At 43.6% G+C, this 19,485-nt stretch overlaps 1 protein-coding gene across 3 annotated transcripts in view; it reads left to right on the top strand.

Moving 5' to 3' along the window:
* The first annotated feature begins 102 nt into the window (after nt 1-102).
* Nucleotides 103-19,485, top strand: part of JAKMIP2 (janus kinase and microtubule interacting protein 2) — a 47,161-nt gene continuing 27,778 nt past the window's right edge. The window contains exons 1-4 of one of the 3 annotated variants that reach the window (XM_064161715.1): nt 103-235; nt 853-966; nt 1,351-1,467; nt 18,122-18,390. In XM_064161715.1, coding sequence (XP_064017785.1) covers nt 18,262-18,390 — 129 coding nt within the window. In that variant the 5' untranslated portion in view covers nt 103-235; nt 853-966; nt 1,351-1,467; nt 18,122-18,261. The remainder of the gene's footprint in view (nt 236-852; nt 967-1,350; nt 1,468-18,121; nt 18,391-19,485) is intronic. The other 2 variants (XM_064161717.1, XM_064161714.1) reach the window with 2 other exon arrangements.

The raw sequence follows: 19,485 nt of genomic DNA, 5'->3' as shown, positions 1-19,485 counted from the left end.
CGGCGCGGCGTTGCCATGGCGGCCGGGCGCGCTGCGGCGGCGGGCGGGGCCTGCCGCAGACCCCGGCCCAGCAGCGCAGGCCTCCGCCGCGGGGAGGCGGCGGGGCGGGCGCCCGCGCTCAGCGTCGGCGCGCAGGAGGGCGGCGAGGCCGGGGCTGGAGCCGCCGCAGCGGCAGGAAGATGGATGCGCCAGGCTCGTCCTTAGCCGCTCGGCATCCTCTCCTGGCCGCGGCACGGTGAGCGGCGGCGGCTGGGAGGCTCGTCCGGTCCCCGCCGCGGCGGAACAATGACTGCGGCCGGCTGCGGGGGGCTGGGGTGGAGGTGTGGGGCGAGGCGAGGAGCCGGGGCAGGCGAGACGAAGCGATGGAGGCGAGCTGGCGATGGAGAGGAGGCAGCTGGAGCTGGTGATGGAGGAGAGGTGTGGCCGGGCGCAGCCCACAGCGCGGTGCCGGAACCGCTGCAGTCTCTCCCAGCTCCGCACCATTGTGTGCCCGGTGCTCATTGTCTCGCCTCCCCGTACCGAGCGCTGTGCGCTGGGTGCCAGCAATGGGTACAAAGGCAGGGATTTTCCCAGAGCCGAACGGGATGTAAGGAGGCTGCGGCCGGCACAGCCTGGGCTGGGCCTCAGTGAGATGGCACTTGAGGCGGAGAGCGGAGCCCGGAGCGGCTGTGCGGGCGCTCCCGGGATCATTTTTGCTCGGATGCTGCTGCCTGCCCCATGGCACACCGCTCCTTGCGAGCGCAGCTCTTCAGAACGCTCCTGTGCGTGTGTTGGGCTGCCAGGGCTGCTGTCAGGATGCGTGGGGAAACATCGTTCGGCAGCCCCTGAAGCTCCATCTCTTTGTACGTGCAGTACAGGCCTGTTTCTGTAGCCGCCCGCGATGGAACCGGCGCTGGGGCTGGCGAGAAGCTTGCTCTGACACTGCCGATTGCAGCCTCTGAGCCTCAGTACGGATGCTCAGGACAGGTATGGGTGCTGCGTTTGGGCTGTCTCATGGCACCCAACACTCATTTCTAGGCTCTTTCTAGGTTTTGCTGTGGATGCAACTATGTAAAAGATGCTGAGTTTACCTCATAGGCAGGGACTGGAGAGATCACGTATGTTCATGGCTGAATTGGAGCTCTTGTAAGGAAAAATGAATGGGATATGTACATTTTCAAACATTTGTGTTCTGATATTGACCTGTGCATCACTGGACTCCAAATTCTCTATGTCTCTTATTTCTTGGGTCAAATTCTGCACTGGGGCATGTATCATGTGTGATCTATCAAACCTGAGTCTCCCATCAGGAAATTGTTTTGTCCCTTTTCAGGCAGTAACGTGAGGTTTATTGCTTCTGCTCTGACTCAGGTTTTGTTTCTATTGATCTGGCCTGCTGCTCTACAGAAAATATTCAAACCCTGCTGTGCAGCAGATGCTAGCTTAGCTGGCACTGGACCAGTGTCCTCAGATTGGTGATTGAGTGAGGTAAATATCTGGTGATTCTAAAAGGTTCTCTGGGAATGGTCATGATATTGATGATGTCTGAGATTGATTATTGTCGAAGAGGCTGTGACATGGGTGCTCTATAAGTAGTTCTGTAGCAATCAAAAGACACTGTGGATGTCTTGATATATAAGAAGGATGTCAAACTATTAGAGTGTGTCCAGACAAGAGCAACCAAAGTCAGGGAAAGTTCTCAAGAATAAGACTTATGAAGAGTGGCTAAAGTCACTTGGTCCTTTAATTTTGGAGAAACCTGAGGAGGGACCTCACCTCAACCTACAACTATCTCAAGGGTGAGAGCAGAGACAATGGTGCTGATCTCACCACTCCAGTGGCAGGACACAAGGAACTGGAATGAAGCTGTGTCAGGAGCAGTTCAGAATGGACATTAGGAGTAGATTTGTCACTGAAGTGGTCACATTACCACTGGACAAAGGTGTTGGTCATATGGTTTAGTGTAAGGTGGATGTGCAGGGACGTGATTCTTATGAGTCCCTTCCAACTTGAAATATTTTGTCATTCTAATCAAGTTAACAGGGTTGCAGCCAGATCTGCTCTTGCTTCCACAGTGAGCAAAATCCCAAGGAGGAGACTTGGGGAGGTAAGGTTGTAACATTTCTGTGGAGTTGCCTGTTGGAGGTGACTGGCAGCAGCTGTTGATGTGATTGTCTCTTTGACCTTAGACCTTTCCCAGAACTGTGGCAATGTGGTGGACTGCTGGGGGGGGTCTCTGATTTTCAGCAGAGCTCCTAACTGAAGGGATCAGGCTGCCAGTGAGAGATGTTGCAACTTTTCTCACTTGCTGATCTTGAACTGGCTGTTCTGCTAGTGCCTGAGGAATGTGACCTTTACTGGAGGTGAATTTGAGACAGGTATTTCCACAGTGTCCACCACAAGCCTAACTTCAGTCTCTGTGATATTTCAAATGCTTATACATTCCTCAGCTTCTCTTTTGATAAGCTTGTCCCTGCCACCTTTCAGTGGCTTCTGATAATCCTTCTGCTTCCAGAGGCTATTCCCAGTTAAGTAATCTTCTGAATAAGAACCTCTCTCCTACTTACTAGGAACTGAACATAAGGTAACAGCTAAAACATAGTTGTATTTTAAGGAGGTGATTGGCTATTGTACTTCATAAGTGTATGCTGGGTTCTTGGTGACCTTTTATTATCAAGACCTTAATGTATCTGGAGGAATGCTACATAATTTCTCTGCTATTACAAAGGGTAAGTGACCTCGAGGTCTTCAAGACAGGAGAATGTTGTGAAACATAAGTGGCAAAATGATGCCCAGAATAACTTTCAATTTTGATTTTTAGTCATCCATTTGATAGACAACTGATATTTTGGTTGAAAAAAAGTATTAAAATAATCCTGCAGCTGTAAAGAAGGTGTGATGATGGATGGTGCTGTAACTCAGGCAGAACTTGAGCAGTTGAAATCCAATCAGTTTGTTTTTTATTACCTTTTTTCCCCCTTTTCATTTTTTCTCCTCTATTTAACCAAGCTATAGGAGACTGAAGATGCTTGAAATTTAGCTTTTGTTACTGAGTCATGATCATCTTTCATTATGGTCATTATTTCTGCCTTCTATTTAATTTGCAAAGTCATGAGGCAGCAAAATAGTCCTTACCAGAAAGCATCACTTACTAGTTAGTCATTCTTTGGATCTTCTAGGTTCCATCAGATTTCACTGCAGTCTTTGTGCATGGCAATGCAATACTTGGGTTACAAGACCTAAAAAGGAATGTTTTTGGTTTAAAAGCCAATTATTTTGCTTGAATTTACAATGGCACGTTTGCACTATGTGTTTCTCAATCAATAGCTTGCTCAAATTCCCAGCAGGTAACCTCTTCAAAGATCTTCTCTAAATCTCTATCATTTAAAGATCTGGTCTGTATCAGATTATAAGAAATTTATCTTCCCATCCTCAGAGATGGATTCTGTGCAGCCTTCTCTCTGTAGTCATCATCTACGTCTGTGCAAAGCATCCATGCAATTCTCTGAGCTGTTGTCATCAGCTCTCCATATCCAGAATCCATCCATAATTTTTGTAGTACTTCTAGTTTCCATATCTTTAAGGTCTATTTGAATTTCACCTTTAAAATATGAGGGCTAAGAAATCTTCGCTCCAGGATATGGCTCTCTAAATAGAAAGTTCAACAGCTTATTGGCAGAGCGATGAAAAAGCTCCATGGTCTCACAGCACTGAACACTGTCAAGTTAAATAAGTGTAAATACAGCTTTTTCATAAATGACAGAAAACCACTGTGGATCACAGTCTGCAGCTTAGAGACTAAAAGATCCAACAAACTTTAAAGGGAAAATAATGACATGCAAGCACTTTCTGCAGGCTTTCAGTTCAGCTCGCTAAAATTTACAGTGCTGTATGATTTTCTTGTGAGCCATTTGGGTCACTGGTGGGTAGCTGAGAAACTCATATGCTGGAAACTGGAGGACCTGTATTTCATCTGGAAGGTGACATTTGGGCATCACAACCAGTTCCCCATGTGAAACAGTCTGAACCAGCTATTGTCAGAAGAGAGGCAAAATGATCTGATAGATGTGACCATCTATATAGCATAGGTAAACAAAAAAGAGGCAAATGAATGCTGCAAACAGAATGAAATCCTGTTAGTTCACAAGCACCAACAGATACTGAATACAAAAATAGTCTAAATAGACCAGAACTGCATTTCTAACTTTGGCTGGAATGTAACTCTGTGCTGAATAACAAAGCAAGCTGATATACCTGAGAAAACAGCTTAGCTAGAAAAGTTGCTGTGGTATGCCGGGTCTTCTTTTTATGTTAAAAATGATAATGCAAAACATAACATTACTTTGGATTATTTTATCAGACATCTCCAAATGAAATAGAATCATAGGCTGGCTTGGGTTGGAAGGGACCTCTGAAAATCATCTAGTCCAACTCCCTCTGCAGTAAGCAGGGGCATCCTCAACTAGGTCAGGCTGCGCAGAGTCCTCTCAAACCTCACTTTGAATGTCTCCAGGGATGGGGCTCCAAACATCTCCTTGGGTAGCCTGTTCCAGTACTCCACCACTCTCAAAGAACCTGTTTCTAGCATTCAATCTAAGTCTACTCTTCTCTACTTTGAAGCCATTGCCCCTTGTCCTATCCCTGCAAGCATTTGCAAACAGTCTCTCTCCATCCTTCCTGTAGGCTCCCTTCACATACTGGAAGGCTGCTATTAGGTCTCCTCGGAGCCTTCTCTTCTCCAGGTTGAACAACCCCAGCTCCCTCAGCCTGTCATTGTAGCAGAAATGCTCCAACCTCCTGATAATTTTCATGGCCTTCCTCTGGACCTGCTCCAGTATAGGAAGATCCATGTCCTTCCTATATTGAGGGCTCCAGACCTGGATGCAGTAATCCAGGTGAGGTCTCACCAGAGGAGAGTGAAATACTTGAATTGAGAATGGCAGATGCTGAATTGGACATTTTTTTTGTCTCTCATTTTCACTTTCTGCATTCTTTCCTTCTCCACCTGGGAGGCAGTATTCCACAGTTGCTGTTTAACATCTTTATTCCAGTTGTCAAGTTATTTGTTGAATTTTGTTGAAATTGTTTATTGTACACTCTTTTAAGGGTTTAGAGAAAAAGCCTTATTAAACCTTTCTTTGCATGGACTGTAACCAAAAGGTTTAAGTTACATGGAAACTAGAACTGAAAAGAAGAAACTGTTGTTGCATTGAGGTGCTGGCTGGTCTAAGGCAATAGGTGAGCAAATGAAGTTGGGAGAAATGGTGGAGTCAGAGATTCTGGATTTAGGGATGGGGGCGGGAGAGATGTTGATTTAAAATGGAGCCAGAAATATCTTTCATTATTCATTTCTATGCTGTCTGTGAAATCCTAAGAACTCTTAATGTTGCAGGTGACAGAAATTGATTAGAGTCAATACTGTTTCGTGTTTGGGGTGCATTTGGTGCACAAATATTTTATTGATGAGTTTTTAAAGGACTTCACTTATTTGTACTTAATATTTAAGGTTCTACAAGCTGCTGTATTCTGTCTGTGCATTGGTGAGGAGCAAAATGAAATGCAGTCATTTTTGGAGAATCAGCTAGGAGAATGCTTTAATTTAATATAGGCCTTAGTCATACCCTCTGTTCATCTTCCCTTTCTGACGGGAAATTGCAATGGGTTAAACCAGTCTTTGGCAAACAAAGAGTACATAGGAACCATTGCACTCGAAGAACATTGAGTAACTTATGACTGAAAGAGCAATTTTGGTGGTTACTATTTGGTAGCTTACAACTAAGCAAGAGGTTGCATTAATTGATTTGGAAATGCCTTTAAGAATGAGCCTGTAGGTTTGAAGTGTGTCCAGTAGGTGTTTTAGAGGCAGAGCTGCTTCATCCATGTATCTGCAGGTAGATATTGCTGGCCCAGTGGTGTTCTGCCCATTTTCACAAGGTGCTGTGCTAGCAGCTCCCCGTTGAATTGCGTCACATATTTTTGTAGGTCACAGCATGACCTACATGTTGCTGTTTTCCTGGAGTGTGCAGTCAGTGCCAGTGAGCTGTGTGGCAGCCTGTGTTAGGAGAACTCAATGGAGGTGTAAGCAGCGTCCTTGGAAACGGATTTGTTATTGTACACAATAGCTTGTGCCTATTAAAATCTCTGAAATTACCATGAGGTGTTTTTCTGGTTTCAGATGCAGCCTTAGTGCAAATCTGTGTGTGTGTGTGTTCAAGACAGCATCCTGGATGTCTTATAGGTGAAACCTCTTAATTCTTTAGTGCTTTGCCATGTCATATATGAACCTTCATCTCCACTGGGTCTGCTGGGCAGTTTTGTGCTTAAACCTGTGCCAGCTGAGAATGCACCTCACCACCTGTGTACATAGGAGGAGAACGCTGCTCCCCTGGCCAGTGCTAGCAGATGCTTCTGTTTTTAAAGCAGCACAGTTCAGCTAAAAATCATCCTGTAAATGTCAGGGGTCATTTTTAAATGGTAACATTTAACAGGAGTTTTGCTTTATCCTGGCTGTTTACGTGTTGAGTCCTGTTCTTTGCATTATGAACAGAGTAAGAGGATGCCTGTCTTTGAACACATGATAGAAGGGTAAGAATGATAATAACTCAAATTAAAAAAAGCAACTCTGGTCACAGTGTATTCACAAATGAATAATTTTGAGCATTTCTAGTGAATGCTGCTTGTGATGTTTTTGTTTTTGAAGGTATTTTGATGCTAAAAGATGGATAGAAATGGCTAATGGGATAGCCACATATGTGTTTACATTTCTACTGAAAAGCTGATGTGAAGAGATAAATAGTAATTCCTGCTGGCTTAATTGGTGCTCAGCTTCCCTGGTAATGGGAATGTTCAGATTCTTTTCCAAGAAAAAGGGAAGAAAGGGCAAGGATACAGGGCATGGGAAGCTGGAGCAATGCTTCCTTGAGGTTCTGGAAGTCACTGCTAGTGATACGATGGGAGAAGAAAACATACATTTTGAAGTTACATGGAACTGCAAGCTGATCTGGGACATGATATTTTCATCTCAGTTGGCTGTTTTCTTATTTATATGCATTTTAATTAAATAAAAGATGGGCTTACTGGCTTGTTAAAGTCAAAATCAATGAAAAGAGAGCATGATATTATAAATTCTGGGTACTGCAGTGTTTCAGGCTGTACATATTGTCTCCGGTAGTGGTTGAGTGTGACCCTACTTGCATAAAATAACAAAGAATTTGCATGATATATTTATAATATATTTATATAGATAGAAATTATTATATATGTTCATATATAAATAGATAAAATATATAATAGCTTGCATACAAAACCATCCTTTTAGTGAACTAAGAATAGACCTTGAATAATGCTTAAAGTAGGGAATTACTGACATATTTTCATAGGCCCCCATCTTGCAGTGACCTGGGCGGGTTGCTAAGAGTTCATCCTTTTCCTTAGAGTCCTATTCTTAAATAGTGTCTGTGCCCATGAACATCTTGTGATGAAAAATACTGATTCCATAAAATGTCCATTTTCTTTCAAGACAGGGCAGGATTCTGTATTTTCTCTGGTGGTATTCTCAGTGCGGATTGTGCTATGGCAACATTTAAAGAAAGAGCTGCATGAAAAAGAGACAGATGGTATTTTAGCCACAGAATACTAGAATATTGGTTTAACAAATCTCCTCAGCTTTGCAGTGGATAACAATAATGCTTCTGTCCCCCTTTGACTGTTTCCATGGAGCCGCCAGCAGCTTGGATAGAGTTTTTTGGCTCACAGTTTAGAGTGAGGGCCAGTGGTAATTTCAGCATGAGGGGCCTAGCAGCCCCAGAGTCATCCTGGATTCCTTGTGCAGAACCCTGAATCCCAAGGGTGCTGTGGGCTCAGTTCTTAAAATTATTTGGTATTGATTACAAATCTAATTCAGTAGTGCAATTTTTTGTGCAGTCAAAAGCAAGAGACGATTAAGATTTGGTCTGAAGTGCAGTTTATTACCATTTGGTGGAACAAAACATGTCAGCTACTAGCATGTGAAATTTGCCATCTACTGACTATAAGAAATACAGAATAGAATTGCAAAACCACTGCAGACATTTGCAGGAAGCTGATGTGAGGTTTTGGGTTGATCTTGGGATGCTTAATTAGGATATTCTACTAAAATAATATAAATCACACTTTTAACCACAGTTTTCATTAGTTGTGTGTCCTGTTATGTGACACAGCATGGAGTGCAGTAATTAGGGATTTAATGCAAAACATAGGTGAAAAAATCCAAGTCCCACTGGCAAAATGAGATGTGCTTTGGAGAGGTATAGGGAGTTTTGTATGTTCCCTCTGTAGCTAACAGAAATGTAGTCATGAGAATTGGCTAATCATGGAATCACAGAGTATATCAAAGATGATCCAGTCCAAACAATATGGAAATGTTATTTCCCTAAAATATTTCTTTGGACCAGATCAACAAACAAGCACAAATCCAGTCAAGTTATTGGGATGCAATTTCAAGCAGCTAAGTGCTGGAAGTATTCCTTCAGTTCCCAAGAGAGTTTCACTGTTTTGTGGGAGTAAAAAAATGTCTCTCAAAATTGTGGCAGATTGTTGGCAGACATGGTGACCTGTACAGCGGCCACAAGGATTTGAGTATGAGAAACCTTCACAGTGGTACTGGCTTTAGTTTTCTTAATTTGCATTGAGGACCTGCTGTCCTGGGTAACCACAGCCTGCTCTCACAAGCCCCTCTCCCATCAGACAGATGAGAGGAAAAGTAATACAAAACCTCTCTGGGTTGAGATGGAGTTTTACTGAAAGGTTACAATGCACAGCTGCCTTAGCCTACATGCAGAAACAGCAGCAGAAGCCAGGAACCTCCCTCCACCCCCTGACCCGACGCCCACCCAGTGGAAAAGACCCACACCCCAAAACTGGAAACCAGGAGGAACTAGTGGAACAAGAAGCCTCTCTTGCTACAATCTGAACTTCAAGCCCCACAACGCTTTGCTCCAGCCATCACTTTCATTTTGAAGCTGGCATGACAGCAGCTTGGTATTGAGTATCAGCAGCAGATTTGGCTCAACTCATGCCACTTGCAAAGTCAGGGAAGAAGCACTGGAAGGCATGAAGTTCTGGTTGACTAAAGCTTGCAGAAGATGTTGCCTTTGTGTCTGACATAGGGATGGATTTTGGATATAAGGTCATCTATCCTGAGTCCCAGCACCCTTTTCTGGTGGAGAGTTGGATCAGCAGAGTTCTGAATTAGTCTGTTAATCACTGTCTTGGCAAGAGTTTAAATGCTGGCTCTGGGCCCCAGAGAAAACAAGTTTAGATGAGAGTTTCTGTTTGTTCACATAGCCAAAGCCACTTCAGAGGAAACAAAAGTCACCCTCTCCTTGAGCAGAGCCAAGTGTCTGATAGCATGGCTTTAGGAGGAGCACATGAATTACTTGTGGTCCCTGTCTGCTCTTGCTCTCAGAAAGCAGAAATTTAAAGTATAAGTGAAATTGAATTATGACCCTTCGAGTGGACTCACATGAGATGAGACTTTCCCTATGGACAAGGAAAATAAAAGTCCCTTTCTTTTAACTGCCGTTTCAGGTATAAGCAACTTGCTCAGTGGTGATAAAAATGGCTTACCAATGTGGTGAGTTCCTCTTTAGTAGAACACAGATGATTATGAAAATGAGACAGTTTAAGAGATCCTGGTAGTCACTCCCTAATATTTTAGTGCCTTGTTCTCCCCAGAAACTTGATTTCAGAGGTTGCAGCCAAGAGAATGGGAAGTCGATTCTTCTGCTCTGTTACAGGTCATCAGTTAATCCCTTGAAAGGGGCAGAAGAGAGGAGCTAGTATTTGCACCAACATCCTGTCTGAAATGTTTATTCTTTGTGCTAGGGACTCCTGAAAAAGGGGAATATCACTGAAACACTGGAAGTACTTAAGCCTACTTGGTCAGATGTGGTCTAATTCTCTCTTGCTGTCGATGGGGCAGGTTGATGATGGTTCCCTGAGCTATTAGCTGTTGAACAGCAACTGTCAGCTGTGCTGAACTGCACAATGTTTGCTCAGATACTCTGTGCTCCACTCCAGCACAGAGGAGCTGAAGCTGCCCACTTGCTCTGGAAATCTGCAGTCCATCAATGGTGTTTCCTTTCTAATAAGCCTCGCAGAATCAAGTGCACTACTTCTGGAGGCAGAGTGGCATGCAGTGATGATTTGCTTATGAAATGTATGCTTGCTGATACTGCCTGGGAGAATCCAACTTGGCAAGGTTTTGCAGCTTCCTCAGTATGCCCTTCTTACCTGTGAAGGAAGCAAGTGTTCCTTGCAGCTCTGTGGATCATGAGAATGAAACTGGGGGGAAGTGGCTGCTATCTGTTGAGATTTTTGTTTCTTTATGCTGTGAAAGCTGTTCTGCCACACATCTGCTTGATGTCAAATTTGGTAAATACATCTTCACAGAACTCACAGGTGGTGTGAACGGAAGCAACCGTCTTGCTGCAGGGTTTTTTCAACCTTTAATTAGTGCTTGGTTTGATAGAGTTGCTGGTTTTGACACAGCTGGTTAATTTTTAAGCATGACAGTATACAAACCAAAATAGTACTCTCCACAATGGTGCCTTGATTTGACAATAGCAGGGCAATTTGATAAGCCAGTTTCAGTGTTTCCAAAAGAGAAATATCAAAGTTCCCATTTCTTTTCTGTTAGCCAGGGATTTTCTTGATTTTTAGAATTCTCCATGCTACACAAATTATGATTTCACTTTTTTTTTTTTCAAAAACAACCCCCCACATCTCTAGACTTTGAGGCTGATTGAAATCTACTTAGATTTGACCCCTTTTCTTCCCTCCCCCTGGCCTGTAGGACATTCTATTTTTTTTTTTTAATGCTAAGAAGGGAAGAGATTTAGAAATTACAGAGAGTGGATTTGTCTCAGTATTAATCATCATCTGGTCTAGAATTTCATGTCTATGGACTCAGTATGGTCAGTACAACTTTAGGGACAGATGCAACCCTGTGGTTAATAAGGTCATATTGTGAACTTAGAGGGCTCTGTGAAGATCTTGATGTGCTGCGCAGACAGTTATGTGTTCTTATTGATGATGTTGGGGCTTTGAGAGGGACAAAGAAGTAAATGGTGCTGACCAAGCATGCTGCTGTTAAATTTGGAAACAAAGATGCAAGCATTGAGGCTCTCACTGGGTTTTTTTGCTGAATGTCAGTAATAACACTTATGGCAATGGACTTCCTTGTGGCTTTTTAATGAATAGATACATTTTTGTCTTACTGAATCATGGCATGTTATGGGTTGGAAGGGACTTGCAGAGATCATTGAGTCCAACCCCCCTGCCAAAGCAGGATCACCTAGGGCAAGCTGCCTAGGAACACATCCAGGCAGGTTTTGAAAGTCGCCAGAGGAGACTCCACAGCCTCTCTGGGCAGCCTGTTATAGTCTCTTGGTCAAGATTTTGTGTTCCTACTTTTAGCCTAATCTCTGTGTAGCATGACGTGTTGCTTTGTGCCCATCCCTTGCTCATATCTAAACTGTTGCTTCTGAAAAAGGCCTCCTGTCTAAAAGCAGCTGAAATACATTGAAGAACTGCTGTTTTCTCTTTGACATGTGCAAAGGTACATAGATGCCTACCTTCTCTTTTGCCCTGATGGTAGCTGAGTGCACTTTCTCATCCTCCTGTGGACACTTGGGCCTCCTAGAAAGTCCTAGGAGAAGGGCATTTGCTGTCAAATCAATTATGTTGATGTTTGAGATGCATTAACTGTTGAGAGATGCCAAGGAAGCACAAGTAGTGGCTTCCAAAGCTGCCTATTTCTGTACAGGCAGATGTGTTTTCAGAAACATCATATGCCCTTAGACCTCCTGGAGCATACAGCCTGCCGAAAGGGCAATGTATTTAACATCAGGGCTCTAGGAGTGGATGCCTGAAGAGAAAGTTTACTGGCAAAGAGGCCATCCATCTATTTCACAGCCACATAAACAGTACATATGAAATATCAAATAATTCTCCTAGATAACTAATAATGAACATTTCCTCAGTGATGTGTAGCTTTACGTTTGTTAGTGAAGATCTCATTCACTGAAAACTTCAGATCTTAATGCAGACCTTTGGTATGCCAGGATAATTTGTTGGGGATGAGCACAGGCTTAAGGTGGAGATGCCATTTGAAACAAATAAATAGCAATCTTCTGTGGTGTCTTTTTGCAGGTAGGAGAGATGTAAAGTAGAATAATGGGTTTTAATGTGTTCTTTATTAAAATAAGAGGAGGCATGGATGTCAGGGACCAGTTAAGGTGTTAGGAAGTAACTGGAGCATTTGATCCAGTTCTAATGACACATTGTCCTCTGTCACTTAAGACTTGGCAGAAATAATCTGTGTAGTGCCAATGTCAGCAAACCCTGTATATGTATGGCAAGTGCCAAATTGTCACCCAGATCAGAAGTCTGCAAACTCAGTTATTCTACTAGTGAAAAACGCATTTCTACCAAAGAGCATTCCAGGAAGCATGAAAACTTCAGGAAATCTTTTAACATCTAGACAGAATGGACCACTATCTTCTGGCCACAGAATCATAGATTGGTTTGAGTTGGAGGAAACCTTTAAAGAGGTATCAGCTACTAAAACTCCTCTCAGATATGGACTGGAAAAGAAGCCAGCAAAAAGGAGGATGTGGCAGTAATTCATTACTGCTGTCTTAGTTATTGCTAGGACTTGAACTGGAGGTTTCCAGCTCTGAAACTTGAGATGTTAAAATGTAAGCCTAGGGATGTGGGACCTGACTACTTGCTTTAAAGCACTTAGACAGCACTGGTGCTATTTTTGAGAAATATGAGGTAAGTGTCCCCACTTCTCCCCAGGGGAGTTAGAGCCTAGGCACTGCTGAGAACCTGTTGTGAATGTTTTGGCACACTATTACTTTTATAAATCTGGTTGTGTGTTCCCACAGATGGTAGCTTTGGGAGACTTCTGTTCTCTGTAGATCAGGTGCAGAGGGGAAAACAAAGTGTGTACTGAAGAGTGGCTTATACTCTGTTGCTGCCTGTCAGCAAGCAGCAGTCTGATAGATGGGAAATTAAATGCTGTTTTTCCACCACTAATGAGGAAAATAGTTTGGGTTTTGATTTTTTTTATTGATTGCTTTGTTTAAAGAGAATTATTATAGCTGAAATTTTCGTGAAGCCTATGAGAGTTATAGGCCCAAATTCCACTGAATTTTTGGGCACAAAATATGCAGGAGGAGACAATCTCGAAGTATTTTTGGGTCCTTTTCTATTGTGTTTAAAGGACACGTGATGAAAGAGTCATCAGAATGAGCTAACATCTCTGCTCTTAGCGTCATAGAATTGTTTTTGTTGGAAAAGACATCCAAGAATGATTCCAGCCATCAACACAACACCACCATGGCCACTAAACCATGTCCCCAGGTTCCATGTCCACACATTTCTTGGACACCTTCAGGGATGGGGACTCCTCCACCTCCCTTGACAGCCTCTTCCAATGTCTAATCAGTTTCACAGTAAAGAAAGTTTTCCTCATACCCAACATAAACAGATGCTTGAGCGTGTCCAGAGAAGGGCGACGAGGCTGGGGAGAGGCCTTGAGCACAGCCCTATGAGGAGAGGCTGAGGGAGCTGGGATTGGTTAGCCTGGAGAAGAGGAGGCTCAGGGGAGACCTTATTGCTGTCTACAACTACCTGAGGGGTGGTTGTGGCCAGGAGGAGGTTGCTCTCTTCTCTCAGGTGGCCAGCACCAGAACGAGAGGACACAGCCTCAGGCTGTGCCAGGGGAAATTTAGGCTGGAGGTGAGGAGAAAGTTCTTCACTGAGAGAGTCATTGGACACTGGAATGGGCTGCCTGGGGAGGTGGTGGAGTCGCCGTCCCTGGAGCTGTTCAAGGCAGGATTGGACGTGGCACTTGGTGCCATGGTCTGGCCTTGAGCTCTGTGGTAAAGGGTTGGACTTGATGATCTGTGAGGTCTCTTCCAACCTTGGTGACACTGTGATAAACCTCCCCTGGTGCAATATGATGCCATTTCCTCTTGTTCTGTCGCTTGGTACTAGGAAGAATAGACCAATCCCCACCTCAGTCCAATCTCCTTTCAGACCTAGACACATCCCTAACAAATTATTCTGACACAGAGAAGGTCTGTGTTAAGATTTGAAGTTTTTTGTGAACAAAATCTTCACTAACAAATAAAAAACTAAAATAGAAATCAGAATTCTTTTTGGGGGGAGGGAGTCATTTAAAGATTTTTGAGGTGAATGTCTGGGAGGAAGCAGCTGAGAGAGTCAGATAAGAAAGGTCTCTGGACTTGCAGAGGTGTGTCTGGGGGCTGGTGGATGGCTCTTTCCTTTGGCTTTGAGGGAAGGCTGTAGTGCTTCTGGGTGTGAGCTTTGGTTTGGAAAATCTGGATGCCAGAGCCTGTGTTGTGGGCTGTGTGCCTGGGCACTTGTTCCTTGTTGCCCCACATCCATCCCTGTTCTTCATCCCAAACTATTTCTGTCTGGTGCTGAGCAGGAGCACCAGGGTGTGGAAGTGGCAGAAGGATTGCTGGGCATGGGTCTCTTCTCTTTGTATTTGAAACTCAGTCCCAATCAGAAAAAAAGGTTTTTCCTGTAATCCCATGGAAGTCACAAAATGCAGCAGCATTTCTTTCAACTGAGAAGGAAACAGTGAAGTCCCAGAGGTATCTATTTATTATAGTCTCATTAATTTTGTTTCATTCTGTACAAGTGAAAAGTTTTCTTTGTGCTGATAGATTTTAAAAATATATATTTGCTGTGTGCTTCCATTGTTCTGATTTTTGGCTTCTCTGAGATCCTGTTATGCAGATTGTTTCTCGTGGTTTTTCAGAACAACTGTAGATGAGAGTGATAGGAGCACAACACAATCTTTATTTATCTATTTATGTTGAATGGCTTGTTGGGACAGTCCAATACTTCTCAGTCACAAGTTGCCAGCAAACCCCTCTTGTGTTGCCTAGAGACATTACAGTTTGATGTGAGGTCAACAGAAAGTGGTGAAATGCGTCCTAATCCCACAGAAAATACTGTGCCCAGTGATAGAAGAGGCTCAGGGCTACTATTTTAAAGGCTTCTTTGAGCTGGAGTAAGTTTGCACTGTTGGCAGTGTTTTGATAGACAAAGAACAGCTGCTGAGTAACAACTATTTGGAAGAGGCATATTCTGAAGTTGTTAGATGTACACATTTGAGTGTGTGTCTGTGTGTCTAACCACACATAGAAGGTGTATAACATGGCGTGTTTGCTGGGGCAGGAGCACAGTGTGCATTATGCATGTGATTTTCTAAGAGTGTGACCTTGACCCTCTTTGAACCCACAGCCAAGTTATATCAGCCATATATGTTTTTCCCCTGCAAGCATTTAACTTTCATGCACAATTTGGGCATCCCATTTCAAGTGGATCTTGTCTGTAATTGATGGAGAAAGCAAAGCCATGGTTCAGAAGACAAAAGTGGTCTGTCTGGATTCCTCTAATGCACTTTACTACAATAAATCAAGGTACAATGGCAAAGATTCTTGCTGCAAATGGAGAAAGTTGAGTAGTGAGCTGTTGTAGCACTGTAAGAGAATGATGGCCTCAGCTGTATTCCTGACAAAGCCCCAGGCAGTGTCTGTGATGGAAATAGAGACTTGCCTGTCAGATGTGCAAACTGGAGCATGTATGCCCATGGCTGTTGGCTTGGTGCATGCCCGGGGCTCTTCACACTTGGCTGAGCTTCCCCTGGAGAGAATGTGGAGTTTCTCTTGTGCTGTTGTTCCAGTGAGAATGGGAAAGCATTTTCTGCAACTTGTTTTGTTTGTTGCAGACGAAAAGAGCAAGGAGCCAATTCCCCTAAAGACAAATTGTTTTGAAGTAGCCTGGCCCCAGCTGGGATTAGCATTGGGAGCAATGTTAAGAGCATAGTCCTTTGTCACTTAGGATAATGCTGCTATCTGGGAGAAAGCGTAGGTGTAGTTTTCCTCTATTTTACCTTATTACCAAAAGCAAGTATTAATAAGAAGGTAATGTAGAATGCCATGGAAAAGAATGCAATCAGCAAATAAATAGGAAACAGGGGTGGGGTGGGAATTAAAAGGAAAGCACGGAAGCAAAGGAAAAGTAACAGCAATGGATGAAATTCATAGAACAGAAGGAAACCTGAAGATTAAAGAGGCTCCTTAGGCAGACGCTTCTAGCAGGACTGCTCATCCAGTTGTACTTGTCTCTTTACACTCAGCCTTAAAGATCGCAGAGTGCTTTCCTCCAGGCATTCCTGGGGTTTATGGCTCGTTCTGCCATAGGAAGTAGCGCAGTGTTATCTGCACACTCAGTGCTTGTCATACTCTGAAACTGGTATTCACTTCACACCTCTGGGAGTGTGAATATAAATAACCTTCTTCTACCTGCTTATGCTGTGCAGCTAAGCTTGAACTGATCTTGAAAAAAATCCAATCCAAACCAAGCAACAAAACCAACACAAAAACCCCTCTTCCCAGCAAGCCCAGAGATTCAAAGTGCCTTTTCATACAGTAGCAGTTCTAATTAAGCTGAAGTGTAGCCATGATCTCTGATAGCTGATGAATACTCCGGTGCCTATAGCAATGCACTACTGCTTCTTGTAAGAAGTGTGGCAAATTCTTCAGTGAAGTCGTGTAGAATTTCATTCAAGATGCATCTCAAAAGAAATATGTGCAGCTGTTACTTCAGAATTTACTGGATGGATTTTCTGGGGAGAGGGGCAAAATAAAAACTTTCCTTGTGAGCTGTGGAGTGAATTTATTATGCTTTAGGAATGGCTTTAATCCTGTCTTGGATGAAATCTGCACATAGAATTTTAATTTTTTCCCTTTACTATTTTTTAAAGCCATCTTTTGCTTAGCCAGAGGATTTTATGGCTTCAAGGACTCCAGCAGTAATTCCTATAGATTATACTGACACATGCTGGTAGAGGGGAAAGCTGATGCCAGTGTGCTTGGCAATCATTCATTGTAAATAATTTTGCCAGTCTTTCTGCTTACAGACATCTGGCAGATGCTTCCTGCAATCCCTGAGTGGTTGCATTGCCAGTTATTAGGCTCATCTTATTCCCACAATCTGGGAATGCTATTGGTGGTTTTCATTTCCTTGAGTTGATACATCTAATGTTATTAGCACTGCGCCCTGTGCACTTCGCAGAGGGGTCCATATACTGAAGGCTGCACCTCACTGAAATCAAGGGAATTTATTTCTCTAGGGAACTAATCTGTTTCTTCTCAGACATAAAATTTAGGATTTGATCCTGTGTACTGCTGAGAACCAGTTAGTCTTGTTGGGTCCTTTCCTTCCTTTGGAATTGAGAGTGCTCAGGAACTTGCCAATAAAAAAGAGAAATGCAAAAGCCCCACGCAAGCACTCCCAACAAATGCAACCACCCTACCTGTGTGTCTGTGGGAAAGCAGGACGCTCCTGTTGGTAGCAATAAGGGAAAAAAGGCTTGGCTTCCTGATCCGCTCACGTCTTTAAATTCACTGCATCGCCCTTAGAACAGATTTGTACCCCCAGAAAATTCAGTTGGTGGAAACCATTAGTGGAACTGTTCTGAATTCCTTTGGAAAGGGCAGATGGGATAACTTCCAGTCTGATACAGGCTTTTGCATATCGATAGTTTTCTGCTTCCACAGAGAACCAGGATGCTGGTGAGGTCCTCAGCACTTTCCCCTTTTCTCCTGCAGCAGGTGTGCTGTGGAAATCTTTGAGTTTAGCATAGGATGTTGGGAGGGAATCAAGGCTTGGGAAGGATAGGAGGAAGATATTGTTGGTAGATCCCTGATATTAAAGTGCCTGCTTTGTGGTTACCTCCGTCTGCAAGGCTTGGGTTAAATGATCTGTAGTTCCTAGTCCTGTACTCTCAACAGCACAAATCCTTATAGGAAGCAAACTTTGATCTTCATTGCTTGCTGCCCCTTTCTGAGAGCAGGAAAAGGGCATGTAAGGAATCTCCACTAGAACACCGAGTTGCATACAGAAGCCTAATTGTGCTGGGATCTCCTTTGCAGGTTTTTGGACAAAGGCCGCAGTGTTTGTGGAAGTGAGCTCTCTCTGGTGTTCAGGAACCATGTGAGCTGTCATGCTGCAGTGTCCACTGACAAATAATAGTATGTCTTATCTCTTCCAGGGCTTCCAAAGCAACTGAGTCCAGTCCCTTAAGGAATGTCATGCAGTAGGTGCTAAACTAACCGGCACTGAAAGGAACATAAAAGATGGCAGTCTGTATTTGAAGCAGTTAAACACATGGACTCTTGCTGACAAGAAATCATGTCAAAAAAAGGACGTAGCAAGGGCGAAAAGCCTGAGGCACTGATTGTTGCCCTACAGGGTGCCAACGAGGAACTCAGGACCAAGTTAACAGACATTCAAATTGAGCTACATCAAGAGAAATCTAAGGTGAGTGAGGATTTGGTTTTAAATAAGTGGCTGTGCTGAAGGAGAGAAACATGGAGAAAACAGTGCCAGTCTTTCCTGGAACAGTGCTCTGGTTCTTTCCCCACATGCACCATTTTTTTTTACTGTGGATGTCCTGTTGCTTCTGTGGGAAAGGCTCCTTTTTACTGGATGTACAAGTTTAAGAAGCCTCTGGCCCACAAGTGAAGCAGTACGTCCTTTGTAACATCTTTGACCATGCTTGTTAGTGAGTTTCATCCCGTCCATTCAGTGGTTAGAAACTGTGGTGTTGTTGATTTTTGCACGGCTAACATTTCAGTGAGACCTGCCCTCATTTCACAGCCTCAGTACAGAGCACAACAATCCATGCCTGCCCTTCTAGCCCCTCTGCAGCTAAGCTGAATGACATTGTGTGTGCATTGGGATACCATGCCTTGTTTTAAGCTCCTTTGGGTGCCAGTGGTCTGCCAGAGTCATAGTCTCAGATGAGTAAAGTTAGCCTGAAGCCAGCTGAGTATTATGCAGACAGGGGATAGCAAGTACCCACAGAGCTGCAGAGGTTTGAGGTGCCTCCCATAGACTTTAGAAGCCTTTGGCCCAACTGCAGGGCTGTGCTGCAGTTTCAGCCTCTGCCTGCATCTTCTTATGAGCTTTTCAGTCTTGTCTGCATTGCTTGTACTAGGCCAGCCCTTGTGAAGCATATAACATCTATTATGCTAACCACTACAGCTGTTGTAACCTGTAAAAAGGTCATGGGCTGGATGCTACTCAAGTATAAAATACTGTCTGTTTTTTATGCCTGTTAAAGTCCTTGCAAGCAGCATTAATTTTCCCACAGGTGATGCTGGAGTGGCTTTGTAAGGAAGGGTACTTTTTGCTCTCCACAGTGTTGCTCTCTCTTCATTTAGAGATGTTTCCAGCAGCAAGCACAGTATATCTTAAGTTTTATAGTCCGAATACAGCTTTTGTGCTGTAAAACCTTTATGTAGTAAGCACTAAAACTCCTTGAACATAGGTGAAATGAAGGCAGCCTTCAGGTTGAGCAGTGTGTTCTTTATGAGCAGTGAAGAGAACAAATGTCTGTTTACTAACTGCTGG

The sequence above is a fragment of the Pogoniulus pusillus genome, chromosome 22, assembly GCF_015220805.1.
Source record: "Pogoniulus pusillus isolate bPogPus1 chromosome 22, bPogPus1.pri, whole genome shotgun sequence".
NCBI classification, from domain to species: Eukaryota; Metazoa; Chordata; class Aves; order Piciformes; family Lybiidae; genus Pogoniulus; species Pogoniulus pusillus.
This window is presented reverse-complemented; position numbering and strand designations above follow the sequence as displayed.